General features: G+C 48.6%; 1 protein-coding gene across 1 annotated transcript; it reads right to left on the bottom strand.

Moving 5' to 3' along the window:
- Nucleotides 1-3,105: 3,105 nt before the first annotated feature.
- LOC142856955 (fibroblast growth factor receptor 3-like) lies at nucleotides 3,106-16,812 on the bottom strand. The gene is given in 18 exon segments (XM_075984588.1): nucleotides 3,106-3,166; nucleotides 3,168-3,247; nucleotides 3,415-3,520; nucleotides 3,666-3,803; nucleotides 4,001-4,071; nucleotides 4,152-4,274; nucleotides 4,392-4,579; nucleotides 4,658-4,768; nucleotides 4,844-4,965; nucleotides 5,188-5,393; nucleotides 5,684-5,835; nucleotides 6,319-6,463; nucleotides 8,211-8,401; nucleotides 8,481-8,604; nucleotides 9,131-9,300; nucleotides 12,169-12,222; nucleotides 12,517-12,786; nucleotides 16,710-16,812. Coding segments are annotated over 18 exon segments (2,415 nt in total).
- Between the last annotated feature and the right edge of the window lie 1,095 nt (nucleotides 16,813-17,907).

Raw genomic sequence — 17,907 nt, 5'->3', positions numbered from 1 at the left:
TGGGTCAGGGGGAGTGAGGGCAGCTGGATCATAACAACTCCCCCATTTTATTTTATAATACCTTGTGTATCATGGGGAATAGCCCTCTAATAGTCCCTGTTTTAGGTAGCATTCTGCTCCCAAAGTATTGCCCATCCGTGGCTACCTAGACACAGCCCTAAACCAAGTGTCCCCAGGACTGACAGTGCCAAGGAGCTAGACCAGCACTGCAACCATCTAGCATGCACTAACTGGGTGGTAAAATTAACAAAAGCAGCATTCCAAACCCTTCTCATATGACGGTTGAATTCCATAACAGTAGCAGAAGCATGCAATACAGTGCCATGAGTAACTCACAACTGTTGAAAAGTCCAAAGATAGTCCACTTGCTCCTGAACCAGAGCTACTTGTTGGTTCAAGGTCAATATGCCCAATTGAATTTTGAATGTCCAAAGCATTGCTGACTCTTTCAGCAAGCTGGTTGACAGTCTCAGCCATCTGCACAGTCTGTGAGAGAGCAAGTCCGGCAGTGGCTGTGGTGGCAAAGCTCTTCTCCAGCTGCCTTCTGGCCCCAGCCACACTCACTCTGGATCCAAACTGCTGCATGGAGTGGAGCAGAACTCGGGGAATCAGGGTCACTGCTCCTGCTCCGGAACCATTTGAAGGGGCCCCACTTTATCAATTTTTTAGGGAATTTGGGCGTCGTCAACCTATCTGGCTACTTCCTGCTGAGCGGGGGTGCTGCGTTCTTGGGAGTATTTTACATCAACATTTCAGGGGTTCTCGGTGATTTAAACCACATAAATGTGCATTGAATCCACAGGTTCTCATCCTCTGTGGAGACAAAAGCAGAACCTCTTTTCCAAAGCATCAAATCCTTAGGCCTGTATTTTAAAGTCAAAATACCTTTCTTAGCAGTTCCCAGAATCAAATGTCTTTCTCCAGCCCAGAACACAAAAGACAACACAATCAACACAATAACATATATCTCTACACATTCCATCTTTTGAGGCCCTCAATTCATCCTCCTGCCTCCTCTTTATTTCTTTCCTACTGGCCAGTCTTCCAGAGGGCATCCCTCAGAGCATCTCTGGGGATGAAGAGACACATACTACTTTTAATCTGACTTGGTTTGTTCCCAGTCTGGAACATTTAAACCCCCTCCTGTACAAAATCTTTGGCTGTCTTCCTTGTTACTTCTGTGCCTTGTTGCTTTAAGAGTTTCAGTCATTTTTTGAGGCCTTTCAATTCACCCTCCTGCCTCTTTATACTTGCTTATCTCTTGGGGGATGTTCCTCAGAGTTATCTCTTGGGTTGAAAAATAAAAACACTTTACCTTCCCCAATACGCTCCTCAGACTGAGGAACCCCGATCATGAATCCCCACTTTCTAGATCTCAGTGGAAATCCACCTGCTGCAGCCAGCGCAGCCTGGATAGCCAAGACTGGTGTGGGGGGGGTGCTGGGATTGAGACACAGAGGCTTCTTTTCAGGTGCAAGAACAGCAACCTTTATTTTGCCCAGCAACTTTTTATACCTCTATTCCTTCTGTGGAGACCCACCGGCAAGAAAGAACACAAACATCTTTGTCAATTACAGACCACAAGGAAGTTCCCCTGTGGGTCGGGGGAGGGGGAGTGAGGGCAGCTGGATCATAACAACTAGGGACCCTGTACAAAGTTATATGTGGAAGACAATCAAGGCAGTCCTAGGTATCAGGAAAATGCCACATGCCCACAGATTATAGATTGCCTTTTTGGCAAATTGCTACAGTAGGTACTTTAACCACTGAGGGTAAGATAGACACAACCAGTTGAGCCTCCATAGCCAACCCAGGATGATGGCCAGCCACAGGCCAATGTTAGTAAGCAGGAGTGTCAGACTGGGAACCAGCCTATTCTCAGTACTACTCAGAACAAACAAGAAAATCGACTATCGTTATCACAACCCATGTCCAAAAGGCAAGGCATCTGGGTAGAGAAACTCCTCTCGACCAGAGGAAACTAGACACAGTAGAAGGAACCTAACATCAATAGGACTTGGGGAGATTGGAGTAGGAGGCTCAGGCTCTTTAACTACTTCCTCCTGCCTGTTCACTGTCACCAGGTATCTTCATGGCTCTGAGTCCTTGGTATGAAGCTGTCTGGTGCCCCTTGTTTGGTTGCTGTGGGGGAACCAACAAACATCCAGACCTACAGCTTCTTCCCTACATAGATCTGGTTGTCCTAGAACTTGTTGTGTAGACCAGACTGGTCTCATAGACCAAGTGTTGGGATTAAAGGCATTCCCTATCAGTGTATACTGTTTAAACCAGGGATTTTGCCTACTTTCCTTCCCACAGAAGTTACTACATATATCTGAGCATCCTGTGTCCTCATAGGATCCCTCCTCTGGCAAGGCAGTCTCAGAGTACGTCCTTCACACCCCCATGGTACCCTCCTAAGGACACTAACTCTCTTAAATCCTCTCTTTGGAACTTCTAAACTGGTAACCCTGATGTTCTGAGAGGTAGTTTGGGTCACAGACAAGCATGTCCAAGCCCAGCTGCCCTCACACTGGGAAGGAAAAGGTAAGACAATTAGTCCTCCTAGGGCCTGAATCCAGCACTTTGTACTAGGGACCAGTCAACAGCTAAGATTCCTCACCAGTTATTATCTCTACCCCCACAGAGACAAATCTCATAACCAGTCCCCACAGAGAGTGAGGATGTGGCTGTGCAGATGCCAGAATGGAAGGTAAGTGGCACAGGTGTGAATCAGAACTGGTTATCTCTTTATTTTTTGGAAAGTAAGTTGTTTGCATTAACAAAACTACTTCTGCCAATGTGGGCTGACAAACCACATGCTAGGATCCAAGAAAAGTTACCCTGAGACACTGTCCTGGCACTGCTAGCTTATAGGCAAGAGACAGCCACCAAAGTCAAGGGCTCAGTAACAGTACAAAAAAATAACAAGAGTAAGTTCACTGCTTTTTCTTACTACGTTTGAAACATAATAGTCAATACTATAAAACGAGGAAGTGTCACATAAGAAGTGTTAACCCTACAGCAAATACAACTTGTAAATACTCCATACATTTTATATACATAAACATTAACTGGGGCTTGGTCTATGGGATTCTTGGCCCATCATGTCTGAGGCCTCCAATTCCTGGGTTGGGTTGGGGGTAGCAGGTTGTGGGTGAACAGTTATCTCTAAGGAACTGGGGCTCCTGGTATCCTCATCACCTGGCAAGCTCTGCTCAAAAGGCACTGATAGGTCCAGGTATACCTGTTGGTAGAAAAGGTCATAGGACTATGTTAGTTTGCATCCCCTTGATCCCACGGCCATCTATGTTCAGGCTGGCCCTTGAAGGCCAACCCCATTACTGGAACTTGGAGGAGCATCCCGCCCAGGAATCAGAGAAGGCAGAGAGGGCAGGACTGAGTGGTACTTACGTGGGTTGATGTCACAGTGAGGATGCCATCTAAATCCTCTACCAGAAGCTTGAAGGTGGGCCTCTGTGAAGGCACTGCATGCCAACATTCCCGCATGATCCCATACCTGTGGCAAATATGACTGTGGTTTCTTGGCCTGTTGTCCATCCCTACCTCACCCAAGGCTACCAGCCTCCTATCAGGAGCCCTGGTAGGAAACCAGCCATTCCCAGGGACTAGTTAGAGGAGTGCACAAGGAATGCTTTGCTCACAGGTCATGTGTGCAGTTGGCAGGCTTGTGCATGCGGTAGCCATCTTTCAATAGTTTGAAAAGCTCTTCCACTGGGATGCCGGGATATGGTGTGCCCCCCAGTGTAAAGATCTCCCAGAGCAGGACTCCAAAGGACCACCTGTATGGGAGTGAGGGCAGAGGCCTGTTATTCCTGGTCAATTACTCTAACAGTTTTACAACAGGACAGGTTACCAATGGGCAAGGAGGAGTGTGTGGATGAGAGACATGGCAGGGCTATGCTGTTGTCTACAGCCTAAAGGCTGTGATAGGTGTGACTTGGGTCTTGCTATCCCCATCCTATGTTAGGACACATACACATCACTCTGGTGGGTGTAGACTCCGTCAAACAGGGACTCTGGTGCCGTCCACTTCACAGGTAGCCGGCCCTAGGCAGAGGGAGAGTTGTTGGCTGTCAGGTGTTCCCTGGTGGAGCACAGCACCCCAACCACCCTGTAATGGGGCTCACATATGTGGTCTTCTTGTAGCATTCCAGATTGTGCACATCACGGGCCAGGCCAAAATCTGCAATCTTCATCACATTGTCCTCAGTCACCAACACGTTTCTGGCAGCCAAGTCTCTGTGAATACACTGAGGAGGCATGAAAGGAACCTGTGCTAAACTGACACCTCCCTAGCCTAAGCAAGCTTGATATCCACTCTTCCACTCAGGAAGACCCTACCTCGTCTGTGCCCCAGCTCTGCTCACCTTCTGAGAAGCCAGGTACTCCATACCTCTGGCCACCTGATAGGCACAGGACACTAGATCTTTGCGGGTAAGCTGTTTTTCTGGCAGCCTGGAGGCACCATAGTATTCCATGCTTAGGGGCCTTTGTGCCCGCAGGAACTCCCGGAGGTTACCCTTGGCGGCATACTCCATCAGCACATACAATGGCCCTGGAAGCACAGATACCTCGGAGATGTTGTGTGACTCAGGGGCCCCCATCTAACTGTCCACCCACCTGCTGTACTTACCACCCTGTGTGCAGGCCCCCAGCAGGTTGATAATGTTCTTGTGCTTGCCAATAGCTTTCATCATCTCCATCTCAGACACCAGGTCCAACAAGTCCTGGTCACTGGCATCATCTGTGTTGAAAGTGGGAATGTCAGGTGGTGGCCCTGCAGCCCCCACTGCCCTGTGCTACTTCTCTCCCTCCTCACCTTTCAGCATTTTCACAGCCACAGTGACAGGCTTGTCAGTGTTGTCCATGTTAAAGCCAACAGCCTCTGCCATAAAAACCTGGCCAAAGCAGCCTTCTCCTAGAGAATTACCAAGTGTCAGCCTGTCCGAAGAAGCAGAGGCAGTGAGTATGTGCCCAGGACCCCCAGCCCTCATGGCCCTGTGCCACTGCATCCATAGCTGGCAATTGGGCTCTTGCTCATGAAGACAGAGTAACCCAAGTCTCACCCCGGACCCCACCTCCAACAGACCTCTGCCTGGTAGCCATCTAGCCCCCAGCCACAGAACCTCCTCCAAGTATACATAAAACCCCACCAGCACTGACCGAGTTCTAGATATTTCCCACTTTGGGTCGGCTGGCAGCTCAAGCTCAGAAAGACTGGCCATTACAGTATGTTCTCTTGAAACTGGGTGGACGATGTGGACCAAGGGTATATCAGAGTTCATGGAGGTCACCTGCTTGGATCATTAGGGATAGGTTGGTGCCAGACAATGGATGCTGGGCATTGGGAAAGGGTTGAGGTGGTGTAACTTCCAGGAGTAGCAAGGTCAAGTCCATGTGAGGCAGTATGTAGGGCCAAGAAGAGGGATGCTCAAACAGTGGTTACTGAAGACTCAAAGTTGTTTTGAGTAATGTGGGATCCATGTGGAGAATAGGAATAGGGAAGGGTCAGCTCATCTGACTGCAGAGAAATGAGTACCAAGCAGGCCTCAGGTACTGCTGGGACTTTAGGAGGTTCAAGGTACAACAGAGAGATCAAAACTTGTTATCTACTTTAAGTTACCTGTTGCTCAGGTGTGAAGCAGAAGCTATTGTCAACATTGGGAGACCTCAGGTTCTTTCTTGAGACTCTACGCAGGTAGCAGAGTGTCACAGTTGCAGTCAAGATTAAGATGGAGAAGCCCACCCAGAAGCTGATGGTGCCTGCAGATAACCTGCCAGCCGCACTACTCTCTGCCAGCTCTCTCTCAGCTGCAAAGACATAAATGTTGATGCCTCATCCAGCCTTGTGGGACTTCCCATTGCCCTGAGCTCTAGGTACCTGTTGGGGAGCAAAGCTACTGGGATACTCAGAGTTTGGTGACCTACATCCCCAACTCACATTGGTAGTCCAAAACATCTATGAGTCAGCAGGGACCAGACTCAGGAGAGAAGCCTGGCAGAGCCAGAAGCATCCACACCACCACCAAGGCTCCCAGGAGATCCCAGAGCCTCAAGGCTAGACTATGGAAATCCAACTAGAGGATTGTGGGGGAGGCCTTTGCAAGATCAAGACGAGGCAGGGTGACACTCCCATACCAAGCACAAGGCCAGGGTGGTTACCACAGGATGGACTGCAGTAAGTCACAGTGCACCCTGCTGTCCATGTCCCTGGCAGCTTTGTTATGTTCTGAGCTCGCACCATAAGAGGGCAGATGGAGCACCAGCACCAGCAGCAGCAGCTGCAGCAAATACCTGGCAGTACCTCCAGCCATGCAGAGTGATGGGAAAATCCGAAATAATTGCCTGCCAGACAGGTGTACTCCCCTGAGTCCTCAAAGGTGATATTGCGCAAAGACAGAACTTCTAGCTCCTTGTTGCTTGTGTTAATGCCTGATGTCTACAAAGAGAGAACAGAAATCAATATGCAAGCACCAGCACGTCCCTTTGGGTACCACAGCACAGTCCACATGGAGATGATCAGACAGGCTTCAAGGAAAATGCCGCCTCTGCTACCACCTTGACAACTACAGCTCTACCACTGCAATGGATGCTGAACCAAGGCACGGAGCCTGAAACCAGTCCCTCTGTTGGTGGATAGTTCCCTGTCCCAAGGCAAGCATCGGGCACTTGGGCAGCATGGTACCACAAAGAAGCAACATGCAGGGTTAGTACAGAAAAAAAAAGATGGGCAGACAGATGTATGGAGAGAAAACCAGAGGAAATCAGTGTCAGCCAGAGAATGGTGGAAAGTCGATGTTCTGAAGCAGCACAGGGCTCAGCCCCTGGAAGGTTCTGAAAACTTCTAAGCAAGAGAACAGCACAGACCTGAGGGGCTTTGAAGGAGGTAGGAAGTCAGTGCTGGCTGGGAGCTACCAGTATTATCAAGGCATCAGAAACAGAAGATGAGTCAGAGGTGGGTCAGTTATCACCTACTTGAGGACTGTGAACATACCACCAAAATGCCTTCTCAGCCATGCTTATGAAATTGATGGCTCAACAAATGTACTTGCCCCATCCCATTCTGACACACTGAAAGATAAAGGTGTGTATCTTCCTTCAGATTGTCACTGATCCAGGATATCTCTAGAAGACAATGAGGACAAGACAGGGCAACGGAGATGCCAAAGAATGGGTTGGGGGAGGAAGCATTGGAAAGCTGCCTGAAGCGAGGCACATAATGGCAGTGGTGGGAGTGGTTTCAAAGACTGGCCTCCTTCATGTCCACTCTCCCTACACACACACACACACACACACACACACACACACAGAGAGAGAGAGAGAGAGAGAGAGAGAGAGAGAGAGAGAGAGAAACACATAGACAGACAAAGAGAGAGAAACACACAGACAAAGAGAGAGAAACACACACACAGAGAAAGAGAGCACACACACAGAGAGAAACACAGACAAAGAGAGAAAACCACATACAGAGAGAGAGAGAGAGAGAGAGAGAGAGAGAGAGAGAGAGAGAAAGGGAACCCATACTCTTCAAATCTTCATCCCAAGGGTCATATCACATCAGCCTGTGCTCACGAAACCACACACCCACAGTGGGAGCTACACTGGACATGGTCCTAGTGGTCTCTCTCAAAGCCAGGATACCAACTCCTGCCAAAACCTGTTCTCTCCATCAGACCTCCAAGTCTCTCTTTCCTGTGTTGCAAAGCCCAACTCTCTCTCTCTCTCTCTCTCTCTCTCTCTCTCTCTCTCTCTCTCGGCCCCCACCTGAGGCTATGAAGCAAAGCTACAGGCAGAGGGAGGCAGGAAGAGTCCGTCAAGGCAGGGTGGAGCTAGTGCTACAGTGAAGGCAGCTGGAGAGTGGACAGCCAGTACTCTGATGTCAGAGGGTACTAGTACAGCAGACATCCCCCTGAGCCACCACAGCTATCACCCAGAGAAGCCTTCTGTAGGCCCAAGCCTCAGAGCAAACAGGGAAACAAGTCCTACGGGAGGGCACAAGTAACACAGAGCCTGCCTGGAGCTCAGAACAGGTGATGAGTTCTGAGACTCAGGTGCCCATTCCCAGAAACCCCAACACGTGGGTCCCAGTCCCAAGGTATTCCTCAGCCGAAGAGGGACTTAAGGACCAGGGCAAGGCACTTCCAGCTAACCCATCCACCCAACCAGCTGCCAACAACAGAGCCCACCTTGAGTACGATGACATAGGGCTTGCCATCCGGGCCTGTCTTGCTGCCATTCACCTCAACATGCTTCAGCCACTGGATGTGTGGTTGGGCATCACTGTACACCTTGCAGTGGAACTCTACATCACTTCCTAGGGTGGCTGTCTGGTTTTCTGGCAGCCCAGCCTGCAAAATGGGCCGATATGGGAAGCGCTCTGTAAGACACAGACAGTTGGTGCAGTGGGTCCAATGGCCTGAGGCTGACCTGCTTTAGTCACCCAGCCTGGCTCTTACCCAGTACATCCAGTGTGTAAGTCTGCTGGATGCTCCCAAACTTGTTCTGAACCACGCAGGTATAGTAGCCACTATCAGAAGGCACCACACTTTCCATGACCAGGCTCCAGTGCCGGTGCCTAAGCTGCAGGTAAAGTTAGTAGGTGAGTGACTGTGGATGCCCAAAAATGTGAGCCTGTTTTCATCCTGACAGATAGTTAGGCTATGCAAACATACTTCTGCTCTTTCTTTTGTAATATAAGGTTACCTAGGAAGTGACTGCTTTCAGGATACTTGGTCTAGAGTGGCTTCGCTACTTAAACAACAAAAAGCTAATGACTTGATACCTCAAAATGTTAAAGTAATTAACTGTTGTACCTGTAGTTCGTATCAAGTTAAGGAAGACTTTTGTTGCCTTCTTCTCCTTTTGTATTTGGATATAAACATATAAGGAAAACTAAACAGGGAAAATTTCAGTATTCACTGGAATGCCCTCCTGGTACTTTTCTATGGTTTCAGTTTTATTACTTTTCACTTTACTTCTATTTCTAAAATCTCATGCCCCTACCCTGGCAAGAGGTATTTTTGTCGAGGCTGGTCTATGACAAATGATATGGGCTATACCCTCTGAATCCAGGCCCTACCTATCTGTGCCCCTTTTCCAGACTTACCTTGATGCCCCCCATGCGATGCTCCCCTCGGAATTCCTTGCCATTCTTCAGCCAGGAGATGGAGGGGGTGGGGTTGCCAGCAGCTGCACAGTGGAAGCGTACCGTGCTGGTGGCTGGCACAGCCAGCAATTTCATATCCATACGGTCTGGCCGAGTCCAGTAAGGGGCCCCTGATGGCAGAAATGCTCATAACAGCATGATCAGTACACCCTTTGCAAAGCTCCCCTGCCAGCACACCCTCAAGCTTCATCCCTCATCTGTATTGAGACTCCTTTGCTTTGTCTGAACACTGCATCCACAGCTGTCCCACTCTCAGTCTTGGGCTATTCTCTTCTCTCCATCTGAGGCAGGCTCACAGGTATAGGGACCCAGGAAGTAGAACCCAGTAGGATGTAGATCCTGGGAAGCAACTAGGCCAGGTCATTCCACCAGTACACCAAACCTGAGTCAGCCTGTATAGTGCCCAGTGAAGGCAGGTACCCTTCAGGTCATGCTTCCCCTCCACTGAATTCCCTCCTTCCTCTTGGGTGGGTGGAGGATGCTGTGGTGGACTATCAATTTAAGATGTGTTACATCTTTATATGTTGTGGAACAATTGTTTCATGATGCAAAGATGTGTTTCACTTTTTTATGTTGTATTTGCTTAACTTGGTGAAGCTGTGTTACTCTGTCTGGTCTAATAAAGAGCTAAATGACCAGGGCAAGAGAGGGAAATAGGCAGGGCTCGCAGGCAGAGAGGATAAAGAGAAGGAGAAAGTTTAAGAAGGAACAAGAAAAGAAAGAGGAGGATGCAAAGACCCAGTCACCCAGCTACACAGTCAGCCACAAAGTAAGAAGAAAGGTTTATAGAATAGAGAAAGATAAAACCCCAGAAGCAAAGTGTAGATGGGATAATGTAAGTTAAGAAAAGTTGGCTAGAAATAAGCCACGTCAAGGTCATACAATCATAAGTAATATGTGTCCGTGTGTTTATTTGGGAGCTGGGCGGTGGGCTCCCAAAGAGTAGAACAAAAACAACCAGCAACAGGATGCCATATGTTTGGACTCATGAGGAAGCTGAGGGAGGCAACAAATTTCCAAAACAGAGAACAAAGGCCGGGGCAGGGTCTTCCACAGTGACTCAATCAGAGGGCCCTATGCATCTCTGGGAGGAGGAACTGACATGTGAAATAGGAGAAAAGTGTGCAGACACTGGAGAGGTGTCCCTCCTAGCTCTGAATTGCCCACCCAGGCTCCAAATTTGGCCAGTAGGCTTGAGAGAAGAGTGCCACAATGGGACACTACAGCAACTTTATGGTGCCCAATGCCAGGTAAGGTCAAGAAAGTGACCCTTCAGGCACCTTACCTAAGTGTTTATGGTGCAAAAACACTAAATACAACCTGGGAAGTCCAGGATGACAGAAGAAAACAGGAAATTACAAACACATTGGTAATTGTTGGGGCAGAAGCTAGAGACCAACTGGGTTAGAAATTCTGCTTTGAACAACCTGATAGCCAAAGTTGAAAGGGAGAATGAGAAACTGACCCACTTCTCAGGACTACTACCTTTTTTTGGCTTCCGTCCTAGAATCTAAGTCCATTTTTATGAGGGTTGTGAAACCTCAAACAAGTCCCTATACCTGCTCTCTTCACCCGCACACACTCATAAGACTCATTACCCTGTTTTCTCATTAAGTTTGTCTCTCTGATTCCTCTCAGACCCTTGTGCACTCTACCCCAGAAGGTTCTAGGTGGTCTGAGGACTCAGTTAACACCAACCTAGTCTCAGAGTCATAACCACTCCGCATAACATGTCTGGACCCATGATGTTCTCCCTCCCTCTCCCTCTCTCCCTCTCTCTCTCTCTCTCTCTCTCTCTCTCTCTCTGCCCAGACCCTGAATTTCCTGTAAACAACTTGTTATGCTTGCAGCTGCTCTGTCTGAGCAAAACAACTTGTTTTTACTGTGTTTGTAGCTGCTCTGAGCATGAGACCCTCAGGAGTTCCTGATGGAAGGAGAGTGGTTTCTGGTGGGTTTGCCTGGGGCATGGCTATCAGTTAATGAGCCATATATAAGTGGTTCTGGTACACAATAAAGGGACATTCTTGTTTCAAGGATGACCCATGTCTCTGTGTGTCTTTGTGTGTTAAATCTTCAGGTTCTTGCCTGGCTCATGGATGGTCCTTTAGTGCAGGCTCCACAATACAGGTGCAGTATAATAGTACACGTTGTACTACAGATGGTACCTCTCTCTATCTATCTATCTATCTATCTATCTATCTATCTATCTATCTTCCTCTCTCTCTCCCGCAATGGTTCTAGGCCATACCATGGGCACTGCCATGTGCCCTCATATACTCACACCCAATCTATGATGCCCCCTTTACAATGTATGCCTCAGCATGGCACTGCTCCCCTCCTGCTGGTCTGCAGCAACAGCCACTAGGCCTGTGAATCTGCTGTCAGACAATGGTTTCTACCCTGTCACTTGTATTTTAATAAAATGCTGATTGGCCAGTAGCCAGGAAGGAAGTATAGGCAGGACAACTGGACAGGAAGTAGAGGTGGGTCAATGAGAACAGAATTCTGGGAAGTGGAAAGCTCTTTCTGCCATCCTGGCCCTGCCACAGAAGAAGCAAGATGTGAATGCCTCTCTGTAAATGGTACTGAGCCATGTAGCTAACACAGATAAGAATAATGGACTAATATAAGTTATGAGTTAATAAGAAGCCTGGGCTAATGGGCCAATCAATTTATAACTAATGTAGACCTCTGTTTGATTTCTTTGGGACTTAATGATTGTGGGAACCAGGCAGGAAAGAAACCCAGACAACATGAATCCCTGGATCTATGTCCTCGTCAGTGGCAACCTGAGCTCCTTGCCTGGTTTACTCATATTCCTTCCCACCAGAACTTACCAAAACCCCTGCAGAGTAGCCCTGCCTCCTCACTGCCCCTGGGGGCACTGTCTACCTGTAGCAGTGCCCCTAAACAACAAGACTACAGGAAGGAAGCAGCCTGATACTGACCAGGTCAGTGTGCCTAGGCTCTGATCTTACCTGTGTCTTCAGCCACGTTCTCACCATCTTCTTCATCTCCTGAGGATGGAGCATCTGCAATAGTTATAAGCAAGCAGTGGTCCTGTGACACTCCTACATCCAGAGACCTGCTGCTCCCTATTTTGAGAGTACACTGCTCTCCATCTTTAGGGATCACTGCTCCCTGCCTTTGCAAGGCCATTCATTCAAATAGCACAGAATTGGGGGCACCCCCCTGTGATGTGGGGAACTAAGCCAGCAACACTCTTGAGCCAGGGATCCTGGAACCATGCTGCCTAGGACTGCCCTGACCTCCCTAGCTATGCAGCTGCTCAACACAGTTGTCAGCCCCAGCCACCAAGAACTTACCTGTCACATGCACAGTGAAGCGGCACAGGACATCCTGAGTGAGCTGCTGCTGGCACATGTAGACCCCGGCATCGTCATGGGAGATGTTCAGCACTTGTAACCTCTGGGGCCCCACCAGGATGCGGTGGGAAGCTATCAGCTCTGTGTCATCCTTAGACCAGACAGTGCAGCCTGTGCCGGCACCTCTAGGCACAGAGCAGAACAGCTCCATGGTGTCCCCGCAGCCAAAGACCACTTGCTCTTGCTGGTTAGGCCCAGGGCCTGGGGCCTCTGTGGATGAAATGGAAAGCTGTGAAACAGATTCTTCAAAGTAGCATGCTGAAGGCCCATACTTTGCTTTGCAAACTAGCAAAGCTATGGCAGGCAAGTGAGAGGCGTGCTCCTGGGGCTTGGGGTTCTGCCAGACAATGTTCAAACCAGGAGTAGGCAGACTATTTTAGTAAGAGCCCAGGGGTGTCAGTACCTCAACTCTGTTAGTGGTGTGTGTTAAGGTTTCTGTCTCTGTCCTGGAGGAGGAAGCTGTCTTCCAGGGATGATATGGAAGAGACACAGCTGCTTAGGACCAGCCTAGATTGGATTCACACATTAGAGGGTAGGAGCGTGATGATTAGAATTATTAAGCAAAGAGAAACAGAGATGAGAGAGAAATAAAAGATAAAACACAGAACTGCATTAGGAGGGAAATTTAGTGAATACTGAGCCACCCCTTTATTTTCCATATATCTTTTCATACCCCACTCCAAAGAGGTAAAGGAGGAGACAACAGACTTCATCAACAAGGTAAAACAAACAGAGCACCTCTGATCTTTGGTCAAGATGAAGCTGATACACCTCTGTACTTAAAATACCAATTAACCACTCTAGGTCAGGACCACTTGTTTTGTAGTCACTTGTTGTCAACAACTTTGAAAAAGCAAAACAAGCCCAAACTCTCTGACCTCTAATCAAGGTGGAATGGACTCACATCTGTGTGCCCTGACACACAGCAGCACTCCTAGTAGCTGAAAGATCTGAAAATGTCAAGAAGGTTGGGGGAAGCTCTATGGTACAGCACCTGCCTGGAATGTCTGAAGCTTTAAACTCCTACACCTGGGGTTTCCATTTCACAAATGAGGACCATGGTTTGGCTAGGGGATGTGAGCCAACTGGAGCTAGAATCACAGTCAAGTGGAGACAGCCACCCATCCTGAGAGTTAAGAAACTGGAGTTCTTGGGTGGTTAGACACAGGTAGCCATACACTTCTCCCCTACCCAGATGGTGCCCAGCTCATGAGGAGACCCAAAGGCCTCACACCTAGGGACACACCACCAGCTGGTTATCACACCCAGATTTCCCTGCTAGGACCTAACAATGACCATCACAGGCACAGATGGGCTCAGGCTCCAGGACAGGGGCAGGTAGTCCTGCTGGTCAGACCTCCTTCCTTAGATTCAGATGGACTGATTAACATGTCACTTGCCATTCTGCAGATGCATAGCCTACATTCAATGCCCAAATGTCCATTCAAACTAAACCAGTACCAGTTCTGCCCATCCCAGAGTCATCCCACCAAGATTCCAACAGCCGGAGAGACTGTCCTCAAAAGTATCCACGAAGCTTGTGTCCCATGGAGCCAGACAGATTTTGTTTGTCCCTGAGTGGGCCTCACAGTAAGGAATCTTCTATCCTGACCTCTAATTCTCCTGCTGCCATGTCCTATGGAGGCAATCCAACGCTGGAAGCTTCCTGAGGCACCAAAGAAGACCAAGAACTGTCTAGTCAGTGGCCTCAGGGCAACCATTACCCAAAACAGTTGTGATTTAGTCTGGGCAAGACAAAAGGTCAAGCTATTCACACAAGTACTCTCATCAGGAGAGTGACTGGGGAAAGACACAGCATTCCACAGGATGGAGAGACAAATGCCTGGATGTATGAGGTGGGGAAGGGAAATGGCCCTGAATCAGCTGAGCTGACATTTGATCTATCTACCTATCCTGTCCACTAGGAGCCAGCACAGCCCAGATACATTTGGGCTCAGGCAACAGCAAATCCAACACTGTGATCCCATTCCAGTGTCACAGGGCCTATAGGAGCTTGTGTTGTGAGTTCCGCAGGTAATAAGGGAAACACAGTGTGGGATGTGGCTTGAGACAACACAGTATATGGTATATGCTGAGGACAGAGTATCAGATCATGGTCTAATGGAGCCCTCACACCCCCATCAGCCTTGAGACCTTCGAAAACACAGATATTTTAGATTACAATTCATAACACTAGCAAAATTACAGTTAAGAAGTAGCAATAAAAATAATTTGATGGTCAGAGGTTACCATAACATGAGGAACTGTATTAATGGAAAATTAATTAGGATACTTGAAAACCACTGCAGGCTACTCTCTACCCCTATTGAGAACCCAGAACCCAGATTGCCCTGCCTACCAGGGGTGGCCAGTGTGGTTGCGGCCTAGCCCTGCTCCAGAACCCTTAGGTCCAGCCAGCTCCTGCTTGGTGATTTACGTTCCCAGAGAGAGTCAGCCATGTCTTTGTGTTTTCATTGCCAGGCCCATCTAGTTAAGGAATAGGATGAAGTTTATTGGCTTGTAAACTCCCTGGGTGGGGCAGGGCTGCTGCATTTTCACCAATCCACCTTCATTGCCTGGAGCACAGAGAGGGTTCATGCTTTCCTCTGGACCTAAGATCACTGACATCAGACACAGGGAATAATATCTTATCCTAAAATTAATATGGTTTCTGTCACTGGCCATTTGGCTCCTGGGGAAGGAAGCACTAATATGCAAGCCGAGGCTCAAAGAGAGTGCTGATTTCCTGACAACTGCTGTCATACCAGCTGAATGGCATGCACACTCAACCTTCCAGTCCACTTCCATTCACCAAAAAAAAGTTCCAGGCCAGGCAGTGGTGGCTCATGCCTTTAATCCCAGAACTTGGGAGGCAGAGGCAGGTAAATTTTTGTGAGTTCAAGCCAAACTTGATCTAAAAGAGCTAGCTTCAAGATAGGCTCCACAGCTGTCTCAGGAAAAAAAAAGGAAAAAGTTCCAGGAGAGCCCAGCTGCTGAGTTAGAAAGGTACTTGAGGTACTTGCCCCCACCTGCACCTTCCTGGGAGGCTGAGCTGAGCTGCCGTCAACTGGGTGGAGGAGAGGAGGCCGAGCTGTGCCACCAGGGTACAAAAGCCAAGGTTTAAAGGAGTGACTGTTGGGACATCTGCTCCAGTGGGGAAACAGCTCACCGTGTACTGTGCGGCACCATCAGGCCATTGGCCTGCATTGCCACACCATACCCAGGCACAGTGGGCAGGGGGCAGAGGTTAGGAAGAGCCAGTACACATATTTACCTCGGGGAGGTAAAGCCTCAGACTCTGGCTTTGTTTGATGGAATTCAGTGTCCCATCAGACTTTGCTGGCCAGCCAGTCTGTTTAGCTGAGCTGCGATCCTGGGACAAGTGCCTCTCACCTCCCAGAGTGTGGTCTACAGAGGTATGCCTCTGAAAGAGCACCCCGCAAGACACCTACCGGCAAAGAGAGGAGTGGAAGCTCTCAACATATCATGTGAGACACTGGGTGACAAAAGCTGAGCTTTGGCTGGAGTCCTCCTGCCTACCCCCAAACTCTAGCCTTCATTTTGGCTTAAGATGAGCAAGAACTGTCCTCAGTTCAAAATGGAGCTAGAAACCAACAACAGGCAGTTTTTGTCAACAATGGGAATCATGGAAACCCAGCAAGTGGCACTCTGACTGCTTAAGCTGAGAAGTCTGAGGCTCCCTGTCACAGTGATCCATTCTATTGGGTGCCTTACACTTGGGTAGTGATCCTGAGACTCAAGATACCTCATACAAGCTGGGCGGTGGTGGCGCACGCCTTTAATCCCAGCACTCGGGAGGCAGAGGCAGGCGGATCTCTGTGAGTTCGAGACCAGCCTGGTATACAAGAGCTAGTTACAGGACAGGCTCCAAAACCACAGAGAAACCCTGTCTCGAAAAACCACACACAAAAAAAAAGATACCTCATACACTGACACATAGCAATCTATAGATTCGGGAGAAGAACCGAACTCACTGCTCCCCATGGTGCTACTCACCCTGACATCCCCTACTCACTCAGGGGCTATCTGCCATTCCCAAAGCTTCTGACGGCCACCATCATCATCCCACATGTATCCCACCCTTCAGCCAGGCACATTGAGTCAGTCCATACCTGGTAGTTTCCTCACAAGTCTCTGCTCTGTGCTAGGAGGTTGGGAGGCAGCTCTGGTCCCAACCACTATGCATAGCACTAGCAAGCAAGCCAGGACTCCCATGGCTGGAGATGGCAGTGGCACCCTCATGCACAAGGCTCATATGAGGGTGTTACATCCCCAACGCCTAACTTCTGGTCCAGTGTGGGTAGATCCACTCTGGAGAGTCTGTGGGAGGAGACCAGCAAGTTTATCTGAGCAGGTGTGGTGGGAGGGGTCTAGGGGGTGGGGGCAGGGGATGAGGAAGACAGGAGGGCCTCAAGTACCTGAAAAAGGAAACCAGACCATTCTACCTTCTGTGGTCCCTCTCTTTTCATTCCCTCCACAGAGACAGAGCTCTCCACTATATTTTCTCAAAGTTTTATTTTTTCTTTTGACTACAACTGGTAAAATTAAGGTAAATTTAATTATGATGTTGTGGATCCATTTACTCTTAAACCCTCTCAGCAGTTTTCTAGGATGTTTGTTAAGCAGGCTTTGGGAGACTTCTACCTAAATGTTTCATTGTATTCTTTTTGAAAAGGTTTTCCCCCTCCAGACCCACAGGGACTGGCCTTCCTGAGAAGTAAACAAGTTGTTACTCTTCAGACACATGCAAAACAAGCAATCAAGGCCCCAGGGACCATTATCCCTTGCCGCAGCAGAATCATGCCCTCTAGGGTCTCTCTATTCCTCTGCAGTCCCCTGGCCCTCCAGGTATCACTTATGGCAGTCTTGCTCTGTCACCCTCGGACAGTTGGCCCTTGCACCCATCATCCATGTGTGACCCTCAGTGAGACCAGCAGACACGTGCTGCAGAGGGAGACCAGCAGACAAAACTTCCTTTAAGTTAAAAGACTGAAAAACAATGCAAGTTTATTTATAGTAACATTGCCACAAGCATCTTCTTTGACTATCTGAGAGCTGCTACAAAAGGGGAAGGCTTGATGGAGTTTTTAAAGGCACAAATCTCAACTGTCTGTACTCCTGGGGTATTTTTGCTATGTGAGAAATTATCCTGTTCTTGTTTTTTAGAGCAAGCAAGGATAAGTGAGATTACAGAAGCAGAATGAGCATCTGGCTAATATTTTAAAATAACAATTATACAGTATGGAACAATTTTGAGAAATGATCCAGGTGGCTCTGGGATCAGTCTTCCCTTTAGATTGCTATCGAGAC

Source organism: Microtus pennsylvanicus, chromosome 9 (genome assembly GCF_037038515.1).
Source record: "Microtus pennsylvanicus isolate mMicPen1 chromosome 9, mMicPen1.hap1, whole genome shotgun sequence".
In the NCBI taxonomy this organism is placed as follows: domain Eukaryota; kingdom Metazoa; phylum Chordata; class Mammalia; order Rodentia; family Cricetidae; genus Microtus; species Microtus pennsylvanicus.
The sequence above is the reverse complement of the archived record's forward strand: the minus strand, read 5'-3'. Positions and strand labels throughout refer to the sequence as shown.